This window comes from Gambusia affinis, linkage group LG06, assembly GCF_019740435.1.
Source record: "Gambusia affinis linkage group LG06, SWU_Gaff_1.0, whole genome shotgun sequence".
Lineage (NCBI taxonomy): Eukaryota > Metazoa > Chordata > Actinopteri > Cyprinodontiformes > Poeciliidae > Gambusia > Gambusia affinis.
The window spans coordinates 14,003,420-14,024,544 of NC_057873.1; the positions used below are offsets into that span (position 1 = coordinate 14,003,420).

Here is a 21,125-nt window from a genome sequence, read left to right on the forward strand (position 1 = left end):
CGTTTGTAGTGTCTTTTGTCTGATCCAAAGTGCTTAAAAACATCTAATCGGTTTTATGTTTTCTCTTCAGAGTAATTTCATTGCATTCTGCAAATTGTCTAAGGACCATTTCTGACCTCTTTAACACTTTCATTCAGGTACACATTTGTTAAATACCGTTAGCAAGTTCTTTCAGCGTATTTATATCCTTCAGTTGTAGAGCTGAATAAAAAAAAAGTTTAACTAATTCAACTGCTAATTTAAAAAAAATCTAAATCAGATGCAAATTCAGTGTTGTATTTTTCACATAAAATAATTGTAAGAATTGTTTTTTTAAGCTTACCAACCAAGTGCTTCTTCAGCATACTGTCACCAAGATAAGGAGAGCGCTTATCAGGTTGAAGATAGATCACAATTTGTTTATAAAAAACGCTCATACACATCCCTTCTCTCTGTATCGGATCTGTTTTTGTGTTTTGCGGTCTTTAATTCAAGTTCAACATTTTATTGGCATATGCGAAGCAAAAACATGCTGCTTGGTACAGTTTACTTACTTTGCTATTTGCAATGCCTGTTGAAGAGATAAGAGGTAACAAAGATTTTAAAAATTATTTAGAAAAGTATAACAAAATGTTGTCCACATGTCCAGATAAACAAGAGAATCTATCTCTCTTTCTCTCTCTCTCTCGTTCTGTCGCTCGTTTTCTCTCTAAATCATGCAAATATAATATAAGCAAATTGTTGGCAGTGTGAATGTAGGCATCCCATATTACTTCTCACTTTATTAGCTGTTATAGAGTCTGATGGCAGAGGGAAAGAAAAAATTCTTGAAGCTACTATTCCTCCATTTTGTTCTTTTATAAGATGTGTGAAAAGTCCATATTTGGGGCCAGAGGCTCTTTGACAATGAAGGCAACTCTCATGTAAACTCTGCAGTTGTAAATGTACTGCAGAGTGGGTAGTGGAGTCCTGATGAACCTCTCAAATTTCTTTCTCGCTCTCTGCAAGTGTTTGTGATCCATGACAGTGGCACTGCCGTACCACACAGTGATACAGCTGGTTTAGATCCTCTTAACATTGCATCTGTCGAAAGTCCTGAGGATCTCAGTCAACATGGCAAACTTCCTGAGCTTCCTCAGAAAATACATCTGCTGGTGTGCACCCCAAGGTATTTGAAAGTGCTCGCCCTCTCTTCCACAAGCTCTCAAATGACTAGTGGATGATGAGGTCTCCTCACCCTCTTCATTTCTACTATCAATGATGGAGGTTGTCATTCTCACATCGTTCCACCAGATTTGCCTCCTCCCTTCTGCAAAACACTTCATGATATGCTAGAGATCCCAAAACAAGCAAAATATCACCCATCCATCAAACTATTCTCACGTTAATTTTAGTCCTCTTCTTATAAAGCAATAAACCAGTCACTAGTAGCCCTCTGGATTATGTCAGTTAAAGTATAGAAGACATTATATTGTTGTCTTCAATTCTTAGGAAAGATGTTAAACACATAATCTTAAATTCTAGGCTGAGTGTTATCTTTCCAATCAACATTCCACCTATGTGTTTACATATTTATCACCTTCATGCTGTTATTAGTGGTTCAGAAATATTCATGAAATATTATAAATGTAACCCCCCACCAACGTCCTCTCCATTTAAATATTGTCTACATCATGTGATTTACATGATGTAGACAATATTTAAATGGAGAGGAAGTTGGTGTTACAAACATTAATTTGATATTTTGGTCCTCATTGAAATGATCTCATTTCACAGTTGCTTCATATTTGTCAGCAGCACATCCAAGATGTGAATGCTCTATTCCAACACATCCCAAAGGTGCTTGATTAGACTGAAATCTGGTGAGTGTGAAGGCCACTTAAGAACAGTGAAGTTATTTAATGTTTAAGAGGATTTAAGCTTTGTTACATGATGCATTATCCCATTAGCAGGAACCAACGTTTGATGGTATCTCTGTGGTCATAAAGAGATGTGGTCAGCATGAACTGAGTATTCATGCTGACCACATGAACTAAATGTGGTCCAGTGAAATTTAAAGGGTGCTCTGTTGGTTGTAAGGTACCCAAAGTGTGTCAAGTAAATGCCCACTGCCCTCTTCCATTACACCAACAACAAGATAAAACATTGATACACAACAGTATGAGTTTGACGTTCTTGTTTTTGCCAAATCCTCACCCCATCACCTGAAACCATCAAATTAGTCTCTGTTATTGTTCAATTTTGGTGAACTTTTGGAAAATCTAGTCTTACTTACAAGAAAGTTTAAAGAGGTTTATATTCAGAGATGGTATTCTTTAGTTGTAAAAAATTGGCATTTATATTACTGTTGTTTTTATATCATCGAGAACCAGTCTGCCCATTCTACTCTGAGCTCTGACATCAACAAGGTGTGTTAAGTTAACCATGTGCAGCTAGCTAATTTTCTCTTTTTTGGACCCAGTCTCTGTAAACCTCAGTGGATTAACAATTTTTTGTTTTTATTTTTCGTTTGTTTGTTTGTTTTTTTCATAGAAATTTTCAGACCAGTCAATCTGCCAACAATAACTATGCAATATTCAAAGTCTTTGCCAGGATTGTCTTACAAAATAGATTTTTAATCTCAATGGAATTTTCTTGGTGAAATAAAGGTTAATAATAAAAAGTCGCTTAAACCCCTATCTGTTCTAAAAACAATTGAACCCAACAATTGCTTTTGGGCTCACTGCCAACAAAGCATGCAGTGAGTCTAATTAAATCACTGGGTTGTTTAAATGCTCTAAATGATTCAGAGTACTTTGTAGGTACTCTCTTCCTGCAGTGTGTGGTTTATGCTCTACAAACCTCTGGGCTGAAAAGTTTTTTATAAATGGCAGATAAACAGTGTATGCCTTAAGTAACTTTAAGTTCGCAGCTTTACTAAACACTCATGCCATGCCCACAACTTTCTGCCATACTGCTTCTTATTATCATCTGCAACTCTTTTATAAGGACAAATTGTTGGTCTTTGCTTTATATTCATTAATTTACTCATTCTATTTGTTTCTATGTGCTTGCATGGGTGTGTGCGCGTGCGTGTGGGTGTGTATTCATTTGCACGCATGTAGCTGAGAATACAGTAGTTGTCAAACAGATGCACAATGACAGCTCCCAAAGAGGGATGGTGATCTGGGCCAGTGAGCCAAACATGTCTCACGTCTCCACCTGTGCTGGGCATTCCTTTTCTCATCTTCCTTTTTCTTTTTTTTTTTTTGATCTATCTATCAGAAGCTTTGCAAGCTGTTGCGATGGGACGACAGGCAGTCTGTTCGAGCGTTCTTCAAAAGTATACAAGTCAGGAAGCTCATTGCTGAAGCGCCGCATTACAACTGTCATAAAATGCCTTCTCCTTCCAGCTTCCTTTTGAGAAGCCTACTCTCATTCATTTGCTTCCAAATTGTTTTTCCTCCTCCTGCGCTCTCATGCTTGTAAAGCAGGGGATACTCTCAGTATTCCAACTATCTGATTCGGTGGAGCTCTTCCAGCACTAGTTCAGTCCTGAAGATGCCAGCAGGTTTGCCATCAGCAGAGCCAATATCAAAGCAGATTTTTCATCCACCCGTATTGGAGGTAATCTGCTTCCTCGCATACACTCCGGTTTTATGTTTTTGTGGTATGGACATTTTATGTTTCACAAATCAAAACGTGGTTTTATGGTCCCCAAGGGTTTATGCATGCCCCTCTTTGAGGTGACGGACTTACCACGTTGCTTCTCTGAGTTAATTACACATTAATATGCTTTAGTTTCGTTTATGGAGCACTTTGATTTTGCACTTAAAGTAAATGATGACGAAGCTCAGTCCATCTGACATCACTTTCTGTTTTTTATGTGAGAAGCCCAATTCATAGTTTATAGTTAAATATGTCAAGAATAAAAAATAATAGAAGTTTTTAAGACAAAGAATGAGTAAGGCATTTTTTTCAGCTTTGCAGATAAAATAGAGGAATGTAACAAAAAGACTGGGATGGGGTGATGTAATAGTCTGCTTGTGACAGACTAATTTGGATTTTTCTCTTCAGAGAGAGACAGAAAAAAATGACTACTTGAAGCGTGTAACTCACCATGACATCTGTGTTCCAGAGAAGCCACTGAATCTAAAGACAACTGAAAATATGTGACCCTATTAAGATCTTTCAAATGATTAAAGTAATGAACTCACTGTATCTGGGAGCTGTTTTTCTTTAGCTAAGACACAAACCTTACATCTTTGATTATTACCGACAGGCACATCCTTTGTGGCAGCTCTGCAGTCTGTAATCTTTGATTTGTATAAAACCTGTAATCACAGTAATACTTGCAAAATCTGATTTCTAAGGGTGAATGCCCACAGGTTTCATGGAAAATAAAAATTGTGAAAGTATTGAAAGGGATTTCATTATTATACTTCCGAAAAAGAAAAAAAGAGAAGTCTGTGAAGCAGGGTTAGCAGTGAGTCAGCCCTGTAATTAAAGAGGAGCGATCAATCTGTACCACTGACCACACTACTTATGCCAAGTCCATCGAATGGCTGCAGTAAAGAGCTAATTTAGAACCATTAGGGACTGCCAAGTTTGCAAACAGCCCAGTAATGATGATGGCTGATTCAAGTTCAAGGCTTGGCCTCTGTATAACAGTCAGACCTGGCAGTCGCAGGAAGGGATTAGTGAAAGATCTCAGATGAAGAGAAATATTTTTTATTATTATTATTATTTTCTTTTTTCAGTCATTTGCATGTTTATTGCATGTTGTGGAGTATCATTCCATGCTTTGGTATAAACACAGAAAAATATTTGGCCAATAGGGCTGGGGGTATTGGTCTACATATCATTGCTATTTGTACTAGAATCTAATACTAGATTGTATTAGATTGACACCTTTGTTTATAGTTTCTCTTCTATGTGTCCAAGCAGTTACTTAAATTTTCTCATGCTAGCACATATGCAGAAATTAAAATAAATATCAACTATCAAGAGCTTATATTTTCAATTTGAGAGCAGGAGTTCATATCTTTGTAATGTTTGCACTCAGAACATTTACTTTCTTTCAAATAAAATCAGTTGAATTCTCCCATATGCACAGTTTTATTATTGCCTAATCAGGCAGCTAATAAAAAATATATTACTATTTTACTGAACTCAAAAATATGCACTTATGTAAAGATACTGCGCATACCTCCAACTTGAAATATGACTATGACTAAATATTAACTATGGAAGGAAAAATAGTCTTCCTGTTAAAGTTATATGAAGATTACAGTTACAGACTCAGTTATCCTAATAAGCAATTGTGTATAGTAGGTAATTAGGAAATTTTGTTATTTCTATACTGCTACTGTATTTACCTAGAATCTTTGTCCTGTATACTCATACTGACAAAATTAGCCTTGTATTTACTTGGTATCTGAACAAAATCAAAATTCCCCTATATCACACACCCCTTCTGACTTTGACAAGTGGTGGCAAGTATCTCTTTGTAACTGACCTGAAGGACATTTCCAAGATTCGATTTAGGTATCAGAGTAAAAAGACCTACATAATTGGTACCATGAAGAATCTGGAAATACTCTGAGATTCAAACTCATTGAACTTTCACTATTTTGTAATGTCCCAACCATAAGGTTCAGTGTAAATAACAATCAATGGTTTTGAGAGTTTATATTAGAGCGACACAGAGTAGCATGTAATTGTGAAGTGGACAAATTTTTATTCATGGTTTTTAAAACAGATTGTCCAGAACAAGAAACAAACATCAAAGATCAACACTGTAGTCAAGCTAAATTAAGAGGGAGGAGTAATAGGCCCAAGGCATAATAGGCCAAGGATAACTGAAGGAGCTGCAGATATCCATAGTCCAGGTGAGCAAGTCTGTTAACAGAGCAACTATAAATTGTGCAGCACAAGTGTTTTCTTTTTAAAACTATGGCAAGAACAAAGCAATTATTAGCAGAATCTGAAAGAAATTCTGTTCTTAGTTTGACAACTTTTGTAGGAGGCAGAGTATTCATTTGAAAGAAATGTTTGCCCTACATGTATAACACTGTGTGTGCAATAACTTAAGAGTGGACATATCCCTGAACACACAACTCCCACAATGCAAAATGGTGGTGCTGGCATTGAGATGCAGGTGATGCTTTTCTTCAGTAGGGACAAAACTACTGATCAGACTTAAGGGGAAGATGAATGGAGATCAAAGATAATTCTTGAAGAAAACCTGTTGATTGAGACTGAAGTTGAGGTTTGACTTCCAACAGGACATCAACCTTAGGCACACAGCCAGACTTACAACTGAATGATTTAGATCAGAGGTGTCCATCTTCAATTCTCAAGGGTTAGTGTCCTCTATGTGTCGGATGCAAACTTGTTCCAACACAACTGATTTAAATGACTGAATTATCTCTTCTTGACAGCACTTTAAGTTCCCCAGATGCCCATTTGATCTAGGTGTGCTGAACCAAAGCAACATCTAAAACATACAAGGACCAACTTTGCACACCACCAAAGTATGTCTATCTGTTAGAACAGGCCAGTGAGACACCAGACTTAAATCCAACTGTTAGGCTGCAGCAATTCTCAAATATTGTTCATTGATGTTTCTCATCCGCTCTGACTGAGCTCCAGCATCTTTTCAAAAAACAATCGGCAAAACTATACAGTCTCTAGATGTACAAAGCTTGCAGTACTGCAAAATACTTGCAGCTTTTATATAGCAACGAGTGGCTCTAAGGTATAAACACCTTGACGAGGCATTGAATTTTGATACCTCTGTTACTATTCCCATAGAACCTGAAATACAGTGAAGGAGAGTAAGATATTAAGGCAGCCAAGTCAAGTGCCTCCCCTCAAAGTGTTTTGCTGGCAAGGATACCACCACTTCCACAGTGACATGACCTGAATGTGTTCCACAGCACAGATATTTCTGCCTTTGACTTTCATGTAACTCCACTACACCTGTGGAGACGTAGTGAAGCAGAAATTGTACAACGTTCTTGTGTGCTTCACATCGCTGTTACAGAAAAGAAAAGATAAGACACATTTTAACTGAGACTAAAGGAGGCATATAGACTTAACTATGTAATGAAGACATAACCAAGTTCATTAGTGGTGTTGCTTTCAGAAGCTAGCACCTTTATACAGACACCGATATGTGTTAACATGCCTGGGAGATCTTTTTTTTTCTCCTTGGGAAGAAAGGATAAAAACTTGTGATCTCACCTTTCCTTGGAGCTTTGAGCACTTTGGGCAGTAACAGGAAAATCACCCCTCCTGAATGTGCACTATTCAAGGGAGAGTCCTATCAGTCACATACTGTCAGACTCTCCTATCTAATCTTCTCCTCTCCATATGAAAGCCTTTATGGCTGCCTTATATGCTTGACATTTAATTAATGTTTCAGTCATGTCTGCTGGAGAAGGCTGACAGCAAGCCGATATCTCTGGATCTTTGCAATCAGCTGTCATGGAGTGAGTCTCACTTTTATTTTGTCTGCATTTCTGGCTCATAATGCTGTTCTCATGCTCCTTGTCTCATTTGCATATCAAGCAGGCACTGGATTGTTAGCATGAGAATAAACTAATAGGATCCTCCTCGTGACCCTCTTTCCAATTGACGATGAAAGAACAGAAGGTGGCCACATTCTCACAGAGATGCTTTCCTCCTTGCAAAAATCAGCATGCTCACTTGTCTGACCTGCTTGTTTTGACCTGGGATTCCTCCACCTCTCCCACCCTCTACATATTAATGAGGAGAAGATGAAAGGGAACGATGCCAGAACCAATGCTGCATCTCAAACTCGAGCACATATAGGGAACAAGTGATTCTGAAATGTCTTTGAAATAGCAGATTTGCTTGGCCAGCTGGCCGGAGTTGAAGTAGTCTGGTCTAGTCAGGGTACAGACTTCAGTGTTCCCACGCAGGTCTGAATCAGCCATTACTCATGGTAAATGTGTGGGGTTGATGGGTGTGTTTTCTGATTATTTGAGCAAGGAAACATTTCACATGGTTTTAATCAATAATGTTATGTAAGGAAAATGCATTAGTCATAACAGCCAAAGACTGAAAAGCCACCCCCATCCACTAATCAGTTGCAGCACTAGAACAAAGATGTGCTTGTCTTTAGCAAAGTACTGGAGTGGTACAGATAATCAAATTAAAAACATCCATCCTTCTTAGCAATAAAATAGTTTTAGCTCTAACTGGCAACCCACCAATTACAGGATGAAATCATACTGTTTGTGTTCCTTGTATGTGATAATTCTTTGTTACTTTTTAATATGTGTCAAACTCCAGGCCCCCGGGCCAAGTCTGGTCTGTAATAGACTATAGAGGGCCACAAAAATGGGAATTCAAGATGACTTGTGTACTTAATTATTATCATTCAAAATAAGTCAGTTTGTTATTGTATAGGGCCAAATCGCATCAGTGTGAAAAGATCTTAGATGTTATTTAGTCACAAGAAATCCAAATTGAATGTAGAGAAAGTTGTAATATTTTAACAAAATTTTAATGGATAGTTTATCTTTTTATACATTCCACTACAACTGGGCCTTTGAGGACATTCATCATGTTCATAAGAGTTTCAGAGCCATGAATCAGCAAGGTGGTGGCTTGCTTTTGCACAAAATCTAATTAAGAGGATGCCCGTTTCCACTGGTCAGTGAGCTAGGGAATGCACCCTACCTAAACATATTTTGATTTCATCATAAGGCAACACAAAGGTAAAAACAACAGGCACTGCCGCGTGTGTTACTTTCACACCTATGGAAAATTAATGCTGAATAATTTGCATGATGTATATTTTTGGATTGTTGGAGGAAGGTATACTTTCTTGACATGTTGCACACATGTGTAAGGACAACATGCAAATTGTGAGCAAAAAATCCTCCTTGCTAGGATTTGAATCCAACACCCTCTTGCTTCAAGGCAACAGTGCTAGCAACTGTATGTGGATTAGAAGTGCTTTATTCACATGTAAAATCAGTTTCTTGTTTGTGTTTCTTCATTTATAGAAAATAAATCTAAATTGTAGCATGTAGTCTCCTTTGTTAATTGAGAGAAAATTGTCAGCACATTCTTGTTTTCATGTTTAGATGATTGCAATTCCCTGTTTGAAGGACTAGATAAATTTCTTTCACACCTCCTGTCTCATTCAAAATGCTGTTGTCAGATTATTACTGCTTTGTAGTAAGTAAATAAAAAACTCAGCTCAGTTTTTTATTTAGACAACAAATTTGTAACCTTTTGCAGTCCGATTTTATTAAACAGCTATTTATTGAGTCAACTTTGTTAAGGGTGTGCAACAACCTTTTAATTTCTTCTCACTTGTACACCAATGATATTTCAAGCCTAACCAATTTTACAGGTCTTCTGTCCATTTAATTTTCTCCAAAGATCTGCTGCTCATTGGAGTTTTTTTTTTAAATTATTTTTTAAATTGTTTTCTTGAATCACTCTCTGTGAACCCAGGAGATGGTTATGTTTGAAAATCCCAGTAGATCGGTAGTTTTAGAAGTACTCCAACCAGCCCATCTGGCACCAAGAACCATGCCACACTTAAAGTCACCTAAATCCCATTTCTTCCCCATTCTGATGCCCATTAGAAACCTCACCAGGCCTACATGGATTTAGTTACTGTCATGTCTTTGGCTAATTTGCTATTTGTGATTGCTGCCTGTGAGTGTAAATAAACATTATATACTTACATGTAAAACTCATGTCCATGTGAATGCCAGGACCTACAATCAATTTTCCAATTTTAGCCATTTTAATTTAGCTACTAATCCTTGTATATATAATGGGGTTTTACTAAGAAAAAGTTGGCCAAATATATCAAAGTCTGTGTTCTGATTTAATAAAGAGCTTTAAATAAATGCAGTTATTTTGCTTTGAGATAGAACTTTGGACTTTGGTTATTAACTTCATACTGAAGTCAAATTGGGAGAAGTAACACTTTTTTATCCTTTTTTAAATTTCAGAAGCAGTAGGTGTAGAATACTGTATATTCACTCTTGTACATGGGAAAGGTCAAACATATATCTTCCCATAAAAGATTACTTTATGCTATTTTTCATTAATTTCACAAACACACCCCAAATTACATTTTTTCTCTCTTTTCATCCGTCTCAGATTTGTTTGACAGCAGATATCTCACCCATAACAACCTCCTCTCCAATCATGACGATGTTGCAGGGGAATATGGCAGCTGCTTGCAAGGCTTTGATTTCATCTTGCCCCAGATTTGCATTGTAATGAGAACTCAGGTCAATCAATAATTCACAGCAGTTTCGCTTATAAAAATGAGAGACTGAAAGAGGAAAGGAAAAAAGAAAACAGATCAACTCATGGGTAAAACAAGAACAGGACTTTGATGTGTGCCATAGGAGGTACATATGCGGTTGTGATGCTCTCCTTCTCCATTTGTATTTGTCAACACTGCGAGCTGCACAGGAGAGGAAAGTACATGCACTCATCTGATCAGTGTAATGGATTTGACTGACTTACATTTACCCGTGACATGTACTGTATGTGTGCGGAGGCTCTGCACTTAGTGTCGAGAGAGTTGATTGTTGTTTGAAGAGTCACGCTGCGACTTCGACTTCCTGAGCTTCAAACCACTGCCGACTTCCTGAGCTTCAAACCACTGCATGCGTTGCTTTTCTTTTAGCAAATATACTTTCTGACTGCAGTTTTACACTCTCCATGGCCAATTTGAGATGAGGAAAAAAAAAAACCTGCTAATTACACATGTACATCTGACATGTATATGTATAATTAGCAGATCTTGTGAAGATCATGAAGTACATGGAAACAAAGAAATTAAGAGTTAGTTTGTTCATTATTGGTTTGAGTGTATGCGGTACAAGAAACAATTAAATGAAGCCTATTTTAATAACAAAAGCAATGTCATTTGCTTGTATGCCCCAGTAGTAAACAAGATATTAATTAACACCTCCAGGGCTTACAACTCCTTTTTTTGTGTCAATAGTACCCCCAGACGACCCAGTCATCGGTGGCGGACCTGTAGTGAGCCTGAGAGCTGGCAATCCTCTAAACTTGACGTGCCACGCTGACAATGCCAAACCTGCGGCATCCATTATCTGGATCCGGAACGGAGAGGTCCTTAACGGGGCCATGTACTCCAAGGTAAGCACTGAGGTGTGTGTCATAACAGGTACGTAGCCCAGCAGGGTGGGGGGCTTTGTATGACATTGTTCAGAATGACTGTGGCCTGTCTGTTTGTTTGTCAGTTATATATGTTTCTCATTTTTCTCTACAATTTTCTAAGTGAATATATTCATAATCAGGCTACTGACCTGGTGTTCACACCTGAAACGTAGCGAGAAACAACCCGAGAAAATCATACGTGGAGAGAATTCAAAACAAATTAGTCAATAAAGTTCTTTATGACTCGATAAAGTGGAATGACAAAGGAAAAGGGTAATCTTTACATAAGCTTCAAAATCCATTTGCTTCCGCTTTGGGGTCTGATGAAGTGAGCAGCGAGAGCCTATGAAGGAAATACTGCACCTGCAAAGTATTTCTGATGGTTCTTTTGAATTCTCTTCAATAAATTAAGTTTCCACTCCACAGTTATAATATTCTGGAATACTTAAATACATGTAGAACAAATGCTAACACCAAGTCTTGTACAAGCTCTTTGTTTTACCCACTTCTTAAGAAACAAGCTGATCTTAATTTATACTGAGAGGTGAGTTACAGGATTGCTTTTTAAATACTGAAAGATTCCATTGTCCTTTCTGGCTTTTAATAACTTTTTCAGCTTTAGTGATGTTTTTAATTCAATACTTATCATAATAATTTACTTATTTAACAGCTAATTACCTTGCACCATACATATCTACACCACTGCAACTACAGCACGGTGCTAAAGTATTTTTCAGATGCTTAGTATTGCGCTTCATTCCTCAAAAACACAAGCATTTGCTTTCTCTCGTCTACAAATGTACTAAAACAAACAGATGGTGAGATCATGAAACTATCAGTAACTTTGCGTCTCATTCCAGCATTTTGATATCGTCCTACAGACGCTTGCTTGATCAAACAATTCTCTAATCTACAATGTGAAGTTCCTGAATGTTTTATACCACAGTCTGATTCTCAGCTGTAGCTTGTCCTTAGACTTTGGATGTCACTGCAGTTCCAAATTCTTTTATGCTGTGGTCAAATGAACCTAAACACTGGATTCACATTTCTTCTCAAGGCGTAGTCATCCATTTAAATCGGTTATATTCTATTTATGTTTAAACAAAGCACTTAAAGAGGCAAGGCACTTTAGGCGACTAAGACCACCCCTGCCTTCCTCCTCTCCCTGCACTGTCTCATCCCATTATCGGCTTTTTTCAAAGAGGAGATAAATGCCATTGATTGGGCTGAGGTGCAGCACCAGGCCGCTTTGAATAAAGTGATTGCCGGAGGTGTTGTTTGCTAATGGTAGGTGGAGGAGCGCGCTTCCTACCTTCACTTCCTCCTCAGGAGCGAAGGCAGAGATGAAGACTTCCAGTGCCAATAGGTGACGGATGCTCGCATGCCTGCGCTGAGCCCGAGTATGAGCTTCCCCCCTCTTATCTCTATTGCCCAACATTAAAAAGCAATGGGTTCAATTAAACCAAGATGACTTTTCTTGGATCCGCAAAGCAGCAGGGGGACATTTTGAAAACATAATCATCTGCTCTGATGGTCTTCTCATATCCAACAGATGAAGGGGTCTAATGTGAGCAGATGTGGTGAAGGGTTCACAAAGATGGCTTTACTGATGGTGCCATGTGTAATGACAGTTCTGACCCATCCAAAACCTCATCTCTGTGACCTCATGAAAATCTATTTACTGGACCAGTGATTAAATGAAAACTATATGATTAAAACTAACATTTGGCAACCATGTGTGTTGCTTTTAACCAAAGCAAAGCAGAGTTCATAAAATGATGCACTGCTTATCATTAGTGAGGGTAGCTTAGGAATTTATAACGGCAGTATATAATGAAGAACCTCACCAAAAGGGAGAAAGAAGTTACATATCAACACATATAAATCTCATTAAATTAAAACCTTAAGTGAAGGCCTTTAGCTCAAAGCCATACTGAAAAGGTCTCCACACATTTCTGTCTTGGTAAAATTAAATAAAAAAAACATTTGATGCAGCAGTTTGAGATGAGATTAGAATTTTGAGAATGACTTTAACAGTTGATTCTATTGTTGTCCATCTTTGCCATCAATACCAGATACTGTTGTCAGGTTTTGATTTAAAGTGGATCAAAGAATAATTTGTGCTTATGCAACACACTAATTAGGTCTGATCAAGCAAATTATTGTTAAATTGTATTTATTTATTTGCCATATCTTAAATAGTGCTTCAGTTTTGCATGACTGTAATGCTAACAAATTATTTTTAATTTTAATTTTAACTTTTTCTACTAGACTGTACAACCTAAAAGAGAAAAAAATGGTCTGCATGTCTTGCTAGAATTTATTCCCTTTTATGTATCAAAGCTAACTAGAAAAAAAAAGTTCATAAAGTGCACACTGCTGGTTTAAATCCTCGCAGAACAAAAATTGCAGGTGGTTTGAGTTTCAAGAAATTTAATGAATAGGAAAAAAACAAATATTTGACTTCAAAGTCTACAGAGGAAAAATTGTCCACTTCTGATCTTTTTGTCATTGATTGGTTCATCTTTAGTTGCAAAAGGTTAGCATGTGGTTTTTTGGCAGGTATTTCTTTTGCTATCAAGCTTGTTGGTAACGTCAGAGAGTGTTTATGCTGCACAATTTCCAATAATGCTAGAAAACCACATTAATCAAACAGATAAGAGAAAAAGGTGGTTTATTGTTATAAGCTTCTTTGTTCCTTTTACCTTCAGAAGGTCAGAAAATATTAATTACACATAAGCTTATTGTCCTGTAATCTGGTTATATGTGTATTGTTTGGAGCTTTAGTTGGTATTAAATAAGAAAATATCTCAATTTGTGATGTGGACTAATGTTGAATTTTTTTTGTGCTGCTGCCAGCTAACCCTGTTTCTAAGATTAATGACTGCAGACTCAGACAGGTCCAGAGTTATGATGGAAACAATCTCGATTGTGTCACAAAGAACATTACATTGACATACTCCGTGTCTGACAACTAATGTTCTCTGCTTTCAAAGTGACTCACGCACAAATATGAATTTTATCACATGGCTCTTCACATGGAAATGGGATTCACAGAGCCTAGGAGCTGTAATATTATTTTCCTACAGGTCTTAGAAATGCCAAAAAACCTAATATATTCACCCGAGTGGTTTAGATGCCTCAATTTTAAGTTCCTTTAAAAGGTACATTGACATGGTTGAACTATAAAGTGATAAGTATATATAATGTCTTCTGTCAGTTTAAAAGTTGATTTTTCTTCTTTTTTTTTATCCACACTGTTCAGAATGAGGGGTGGTTTTGAAAGAAAAATGACATTGATAAATTGAGGTTTAACTGGCCTAAAAGCTTTGCATTAGTGTGAAAGAACACGTCCCTGAAGTATTTGAACTTCAGGGATGTGAAGTTCAACCCACAACCTTCTTTAGTGGGGCTCTACCAGGATGCCCATCTTGACATTATTTCCCCACTTCACTTTTGCGAAGGTTCTTCAGATCTGTCACTCTTGTGAATATTTTTCTCTTGTGGCAACCCCACAGACTATCTGTCAGATAAGTCTTTTGATTTTCCCGAATCAAATCAAACTTATTTATATGGCACGTTTAGGAACAACTGCCATTGGCCAAAGTGCTGTAAAGAAAAATCACAAAATAACAGTAATCCCAACAGAGAAAGTGCTAAATACAAACACACCATGAGAAAGAAACAGAAACATAAGTGGACCCGACAAATGAATCTCTCACTCTGTATAACAGGTACCATAGAATTGCAAAAAATCCGTGAGGGACGGCGGAGTCCCCGCTCGAAATTCCGTGAAAGAGGTGTTAAGAGCCTCATGCCGGAAGCCCTTTGAAAGGCTGTTTACATCGTTTTAAACTGTGTGATTGTGAGCGTGAGTGGGAATAAAAATACCAATAGGTATTTTGTTCCATATAACACAGTAGGAGTGTAACCGGTAAACCTTTTATGGATGCAAACTCGACTAAAAACCAACCTGTTTAGGATTGTATTTAAAACGTAATTAATTACAAATTTACTGATGGAACTTGACTTAATGTTGTGTTTTGATTGTTGATTCTATGTTGCATTGTGTTTCTGTGTTTGATTTGATGTAAAGCACTTTGTAATGCCTTGATGCTGAAATGTGCTATACAAATAAAATTCGATTGATTAAAACCCAGTGATTAAAAATGTGTTTTAAGAAGTGACTTGAAGACATCTAGACTACTAAATAATTTTAAAACTTTAATTTTCTTCTACAGAAACTGACTTTTGGATTTTGTACAGTAGTAAAGCTTCAGCTTTCAGGCAGCTACCTGAAGGCTTTGGGTAAAAACGTTTCTGGTATTCACAGCAGTTTATAATTTCATTACTGTGTCAGTGGTATAATCTCTTTAAAAAAACTAACCACCTAAAGTTTCTCAAACACAATCCAAAAAAAAAACTTGTATTTGCAAAATTACAGCTCAATTTAACGTTAGAAGAGGCTGCTCCAACGCTTTTTCTCTCAGGCCAGGGGGATCTTTTACTCGAAATGGTAATAGATGGTGGGACATGCCAGATTGGGTCAAGCAGTTCTGTAATCTCGACAAAGAAATTTTGGCTAAGCCTGAATGTCTTCTTCATAGGAAAATTGTTCAGTATTTTAACCCTGCTCCTCAGATCAGGTATATTGCTGTCAGAATTCCATGGAGCTTTTCTGGACTTGTTATCAGACTCTTGGCAGCCTTCCTGACCAATTTGCATTTGATCTTTTTACTAATTTAAGAGAATCACACAGTTTGTAATTTCAGGTTAATCAGATTCAGTCATGAAGACTGAAAGCTGAAACAGAACTGGAAGGCTTTTCAACAAAGTTGACATAATAAACATCTGCTGTTTTAGTTTTTTTGGTACATTTTCCCTTTGGTGTGTGTTTTTTTAATCAATCGTGCTTTAGTGTTTAGTGTTGCTATTTGCATTTCCACTATGATTAAAGTCACATTGTAGATCTCAAAAAGCCTGTATAAACATAAAATTAAATAACATAAAGCAAATTATATATCATCTGTTTAAGACACAACGACCTGACGTTTTAACAGGATTTTGACATAATGTTTTTAATATAAACACAATTTTCAGCTGTTTCCATTCTAAACGGTGCTTTTTTTAATGTAGTTTCCTTTCTATTGAAAAAGAACTGAGCCTCGTGCCTTCTTTAAAGGGAAGGCAGGGAAATGCATCTTGACTTTGTGGTTGACCACCCTGCACCCTGTTGCCCACATAATTTGTTCTATTCATTGACTTTGTTCTGTCCTGCACTGCTTAGCATAGCCTCCCAGAACCCTCCTCTGAGCACTGTAGTCATAGCAGAGAGCCAGCAAGCGCTACCAACCGATTCCAGATGGCTTCCACAATACAGGGCTCAGAGGATGAGCACTGAAAAGAAGATTGATTTCCTTTGTGGAGTATGACAAGCCATGCACTAGAGCACAGCTCTCCAGGCACACAAAAGGAAGCTCTAAAAAAACATATTTCAAATACTTTTTATTTATTTAATTTCATATCAGCCTCTCTTTGCGGGTAAAACTACAGGCGGAATGTTTTGATGGTTCACTTCTGTTTCCTGCAGTAGAGCCAATTATATATGAATTTGTTTTAATCTTATTCTTGCTTTTCTTTGATCTTCTCTTTGTTTTAACTTCTTTATTGTCACACAATTATTTGTGGGAAAAGTTTAGAATTAAGATGTAAAATGCTTAAATAGGTGAACGTTTCACTTTCTTTTATTCTACACCTGCAGGTGCTTGCAGCTTAAAAGATAATTAATTTTTTTTAAAGTGAAATTCTGTTGAGACATTTTTATCAGTAATGGTTTGCTTACTGTTGAGGTGAGTTTCTTTTTATAATGAAACAGAGTATTGGAAGGCAGCAGCTAATCAGACAAGGGACAGAAAATTTGCTTATGGCATCTTTTAGCTCTTCATGAAGATATCTATGTTAGCTTAAAATCCTTGATGAAAAACCTGAATAATATATTCGCTACTATATTATTGTGATCGAACTGATTTCAGTGCTGAATTAATGGTAGGGCTAGAACCTTTTTTTTTTTTTTGCTTCTGCTGCAATCTCTGTCTCTGCATTAATAAACTGGACATTTCGAAGATCCAATGCTGACTGGCAAGAGGGTAGAATCACTTTTAATAGGAGCTGGAGACCAATTTAATTATGGAGACCAATAACCAAGCAAAATGTTTAAAACGTTTGTCTGTTAAATCTAAATATTAATCTTTTCTGTCTGAAATATTCAAAATACAAAAAAATATGTCAAAACAGGTGTCATTCCAACTAGTTCTTTCACCAGTTTTGTGGTTTCTTCAGTTCTGTTCTCTCACAAAAATAAAGCATCTTTCTATCAGTTATAGCAGCTATTAATAATTTTAACTCCTGAGAACTTTCCTTTTATTACCCCAACTTAGATGGACAATAGCCAGGATACAAAATGACACAATGCTCCTCATTTTATTTATTTTTTGTACCCCTCCAGGGGGTCTTTTGTGGGCTCTAGTGTCCCTTATATGAAAGTAGGTTGGCAAGAAAGGGGGAAAGACATGGGGCAAACATCGCCGGGTCCGGGAATCGAACCTGCATCGAGGATTCAAGGCCTCCAAACATGACTCGTGCTATCCCTTACGCCACCACAGCACGCCCAGTCATTTTAGGTATTTAAGCACAAAACTGGCTTCATCTCATGAAATGTTACTTTGCTTTTTCCAGACATTACTCCGAGATGGCAGGAGAGAAAGCACAGTGAGCACACTCTACCTTTCGCCTTCCAACATCGAGACCGGTCAGCAGATCACCTGCAAGGCCTCCAACAAGGCAGTGCCCGATGGCAAGGAGACCAGCGTCACTGTTGACATTCAGCGTAAGCATATTTTCTATAAATCTTTTGTTTATATTTTGAATGTAAATAATTCACAGTTAGATGAGAAGAAAACACTAACATATGATCAGCAGGATTCAGAAATATGAATTATACTGTTACAAAAACCCACATGACTTTAACTCTGTGGTCATATGTGATCTCCTGTAGACTCTCACTGGAATTCATAATTGATTTCCTTTTTTCTTCTCACATGCCATCTAGTCGTATCGATTAGTGATGCACCAGTAGTTTTAATTTTCTATGATAAAAAATATATTAAGAAAAGTCAGAGCATCTGTCGATTTAAACGGGTGAAGCTTGTGTTCCGGCTACCTGCTCACTGTTGAAGAATACAAAGTCTTCCCACCTCTCGTATTTTTTCTCTCATGCCATCAATCTCTTTGATGAGAGAATCCACATTTCAAGTTGAAAATAGGCAAAGTAAGCCCAGCGTGTAAACTGCATTCAGCCTCAATTGTCAGGGAATATTTTTTCGATCAAGAACTGCTCACAGCAAGAGAAAGGATTTGAACAATGGGATTTTGCATCACTCACAACCCCTTCATTGCCATTAAGTATGACTAATAAAGCAGAAAATTCTATCTAGAGAGCCATTATGACTGACGGCTCCATTCTTTTTATTATGTACACGGCAAGAGGCGAGAATGGCACGAGCGGGCATAGCACAATCAGGCCAACTCAGGCGCGGGAGTAAAAATGATTAAGAGTTGTTAGTGTTTGCAACCCTAGCAGTTTGCGCGCTTCGTTTTTTTTTTTCCTTTGGCATGCAGTCAGAGAAGGAAGTCTGCCCACATGTAAACTGATTTGTCACCATGTGTAATGATGTGTCTCTGATAACTGCCTGCCACCATAGCATCATCCACGCCTGTAAATGTTTGATTTAACCCTGAAAAATGAGTGGAGCAGATCTCTAATTAGCATTCTAAAATGTCGTCTTTACACAATTAAAGCTCCTGAAAACATTTTTCACAGTGTGAGATGAAACCCAGCGACAGCAGAGACTAATTGTCGAGATCCAAACTGTTTCCCACAAGGCTAAGGCTCTCGACTCCCTCCCTCGCTTTCACTCCCCCCTCCCTCTTCCTCCTCCTCTCTTGGATTTGACAGGTAGTGCTCAGCACAGCTGAGTGGAGCCTTTGGAGTTTAACTAGAGATCCACTCCTCACATAAAGTTTCCCCGTAATTCAAGCATGCAATAGCTGAACTTTGATTGATTTATGTTAGGTATTAATTGTTTAAATTGAATGCAGGCTAATTTGATTACAAGGTCAGCGACTTGTAATCTGTCCAAAACACAGATTCAAAAATCAAAGCTAAAGAGCAATTACAAACTTTTTGATGCACTAAGTGGCAAGTCTACCACTTAGTTCATCAAATTTACCACTTGAGGTAAATGTACCATTTATCTAACTAGTTATGCAGAATCTTGCTAAAGTTTTGAATGTACTTTGTTCTTAAGCACCTTAGGAGGAAGGAAGATGATACATGTCACACTGGAAGATTGGAGTGTGACATGCATTTGTGTCCTACCATCTGACTCAGATGCCCTTAAATGAAAGTCAGCCAACCTTGACATTGTTCAATCGCACTATAATAAATACATCTGTTTTGTAAAGACCTCAGAGGTTTGTTAGAAAACCATAAAAACAACACCATAAAGACCAAAGAGCACACCCAAAAAATCCCCATGAAATCAATAGATTTTTGTAGTTGTTGTCTGTAGTCACCATGTCTGTTTTATTTCTTAAGTAAATAATCAAATTTCTGACCAAATTTATATTTTTGAATTTAAAAAATTAACAAAATTACATTTTATCTCTTTTTATTAAAGAATAAAGGTGACTAACATGAACCTAAGTTTGATCTAAAAGTGAAGGTGGATACCTCAGCCTGAATGCAGCAGACTGCAATTCACTTTATTTCCCGCTGAGAATATCTTACTGTAAAATTCCTGAAATGATGGCTGTAGGAACAAGTTGAATGTGAATGAAGTATGCTGTTTACAACTTACAAAAGTTGTTCTAATTCAAAGTGCTGCATGAGTAAAATAAAGTTAGCTCCTTAAAGGACCCCAAAGGCATTCAGAACCATATTGGATGACCGAACTATTCCAACGGTTGATTCAATTATTACCAGTAACCTCCTTTAATTACCATGTCTTAGAGTTTAATTTCGATAATAATAATTGTAACAATGACTCCCAGGTTTGTCTTAAATTGAACATTTTAATGTTGTTGTTTTTTTTGTTTTTTGTTTTTAAAACCAACTGATTATCACCTCTTTAGAAACAACTATGTGACATAATAATGCTGCTCAATTAGTCACTTGTTCCTTTGCAGTCTTGATTGCTATGTGCCTGAAATTTCCAGGTATGGATGGATGGAAGGAGCAGTCTGGCATGGGATATTTCAATCTATGCACTGTTAGGTGGACATTTCACATCCACTTTGACAACCAGGGATTTAAAGTAATTTCCTATCATTTACTTATAATTTACTCTAAAGAAATTTGATTATGTGACTTTGAAAAATAATATCTGCCATGAAGGGACTGCTCATTCTCATCTTGATTTGATCAGGGGTCAGAATCTGTCAGAACTTGTTAGACTTGACTGACTGAAATGAGTCTCAGAACAGCCATCGATGGCATTAGGAAGTGATTTGAAATTCTTAGAAAATGTTAGATGATCACATTAAATAGTAGATGCAGCGTGAGCATATTTATGGGAACTGAAAAAAAGGAGCAACTTGTTCACCCTGGGATAAGAGCAAGTGTCATCAAGAACATTGGAGCAGAAAGTGAGGGGCGTCATTCATTTTAGGGCACACTTCATTTCCTATCCACAAGCTGTCTCATTCGGAATTAAACCCTTGCAGATGTTTTCCTGGCACTCTGTGACTGAGCACTGTATTGAGCATGAACAGCTAAAATTGATATTGATGCTTTCATCTCGTTTTTACTAAGGCAGTAAATGAGTAGATTTCATGAAATGGTATTGCATAGCCTGAATATGTTGACAATCTCCCTCTGAACTTCTACATTCCCAGCATGAAGCATTATATGT

The 21,125-nt window shown here is 37.3% G+C and overlaps 1 protein-coding gene across 17 annotated transcripts in view; it reads left to right on the plus strand.

The window, feature by feature from the left end:
• kirrel3b (kirre like nephrin family adhesion molecule 3b) overlaps positions 1–21,125 on the plus strand; it is a 217,516-nt gene that overhangs the window by 154,116 nt on the left and 42,275 nt on the right. For 14 of the 17 annotated variants that reach the window (XM_044119064.1, XM_044119069.1, XM_044119066.1 and 11 more), the window contains 2 exons: positions 10,976–11,145; positions 17,890–18,040. In XM_044119064.1, coding sequence (XP_043974999.1) covers positions 10,976–11,145; positions 17,890–18,040 — 321 coding nt within the window. The remainder of the gene's footprint in view (positions 1–10,975; positions 11,146–17,889; positions 18,041–21,125) is intronic. The other 3 variants (XM_044119071.1, XM_044119074.1, XM_044119079.1) reach the window with 1 other exon arrangement.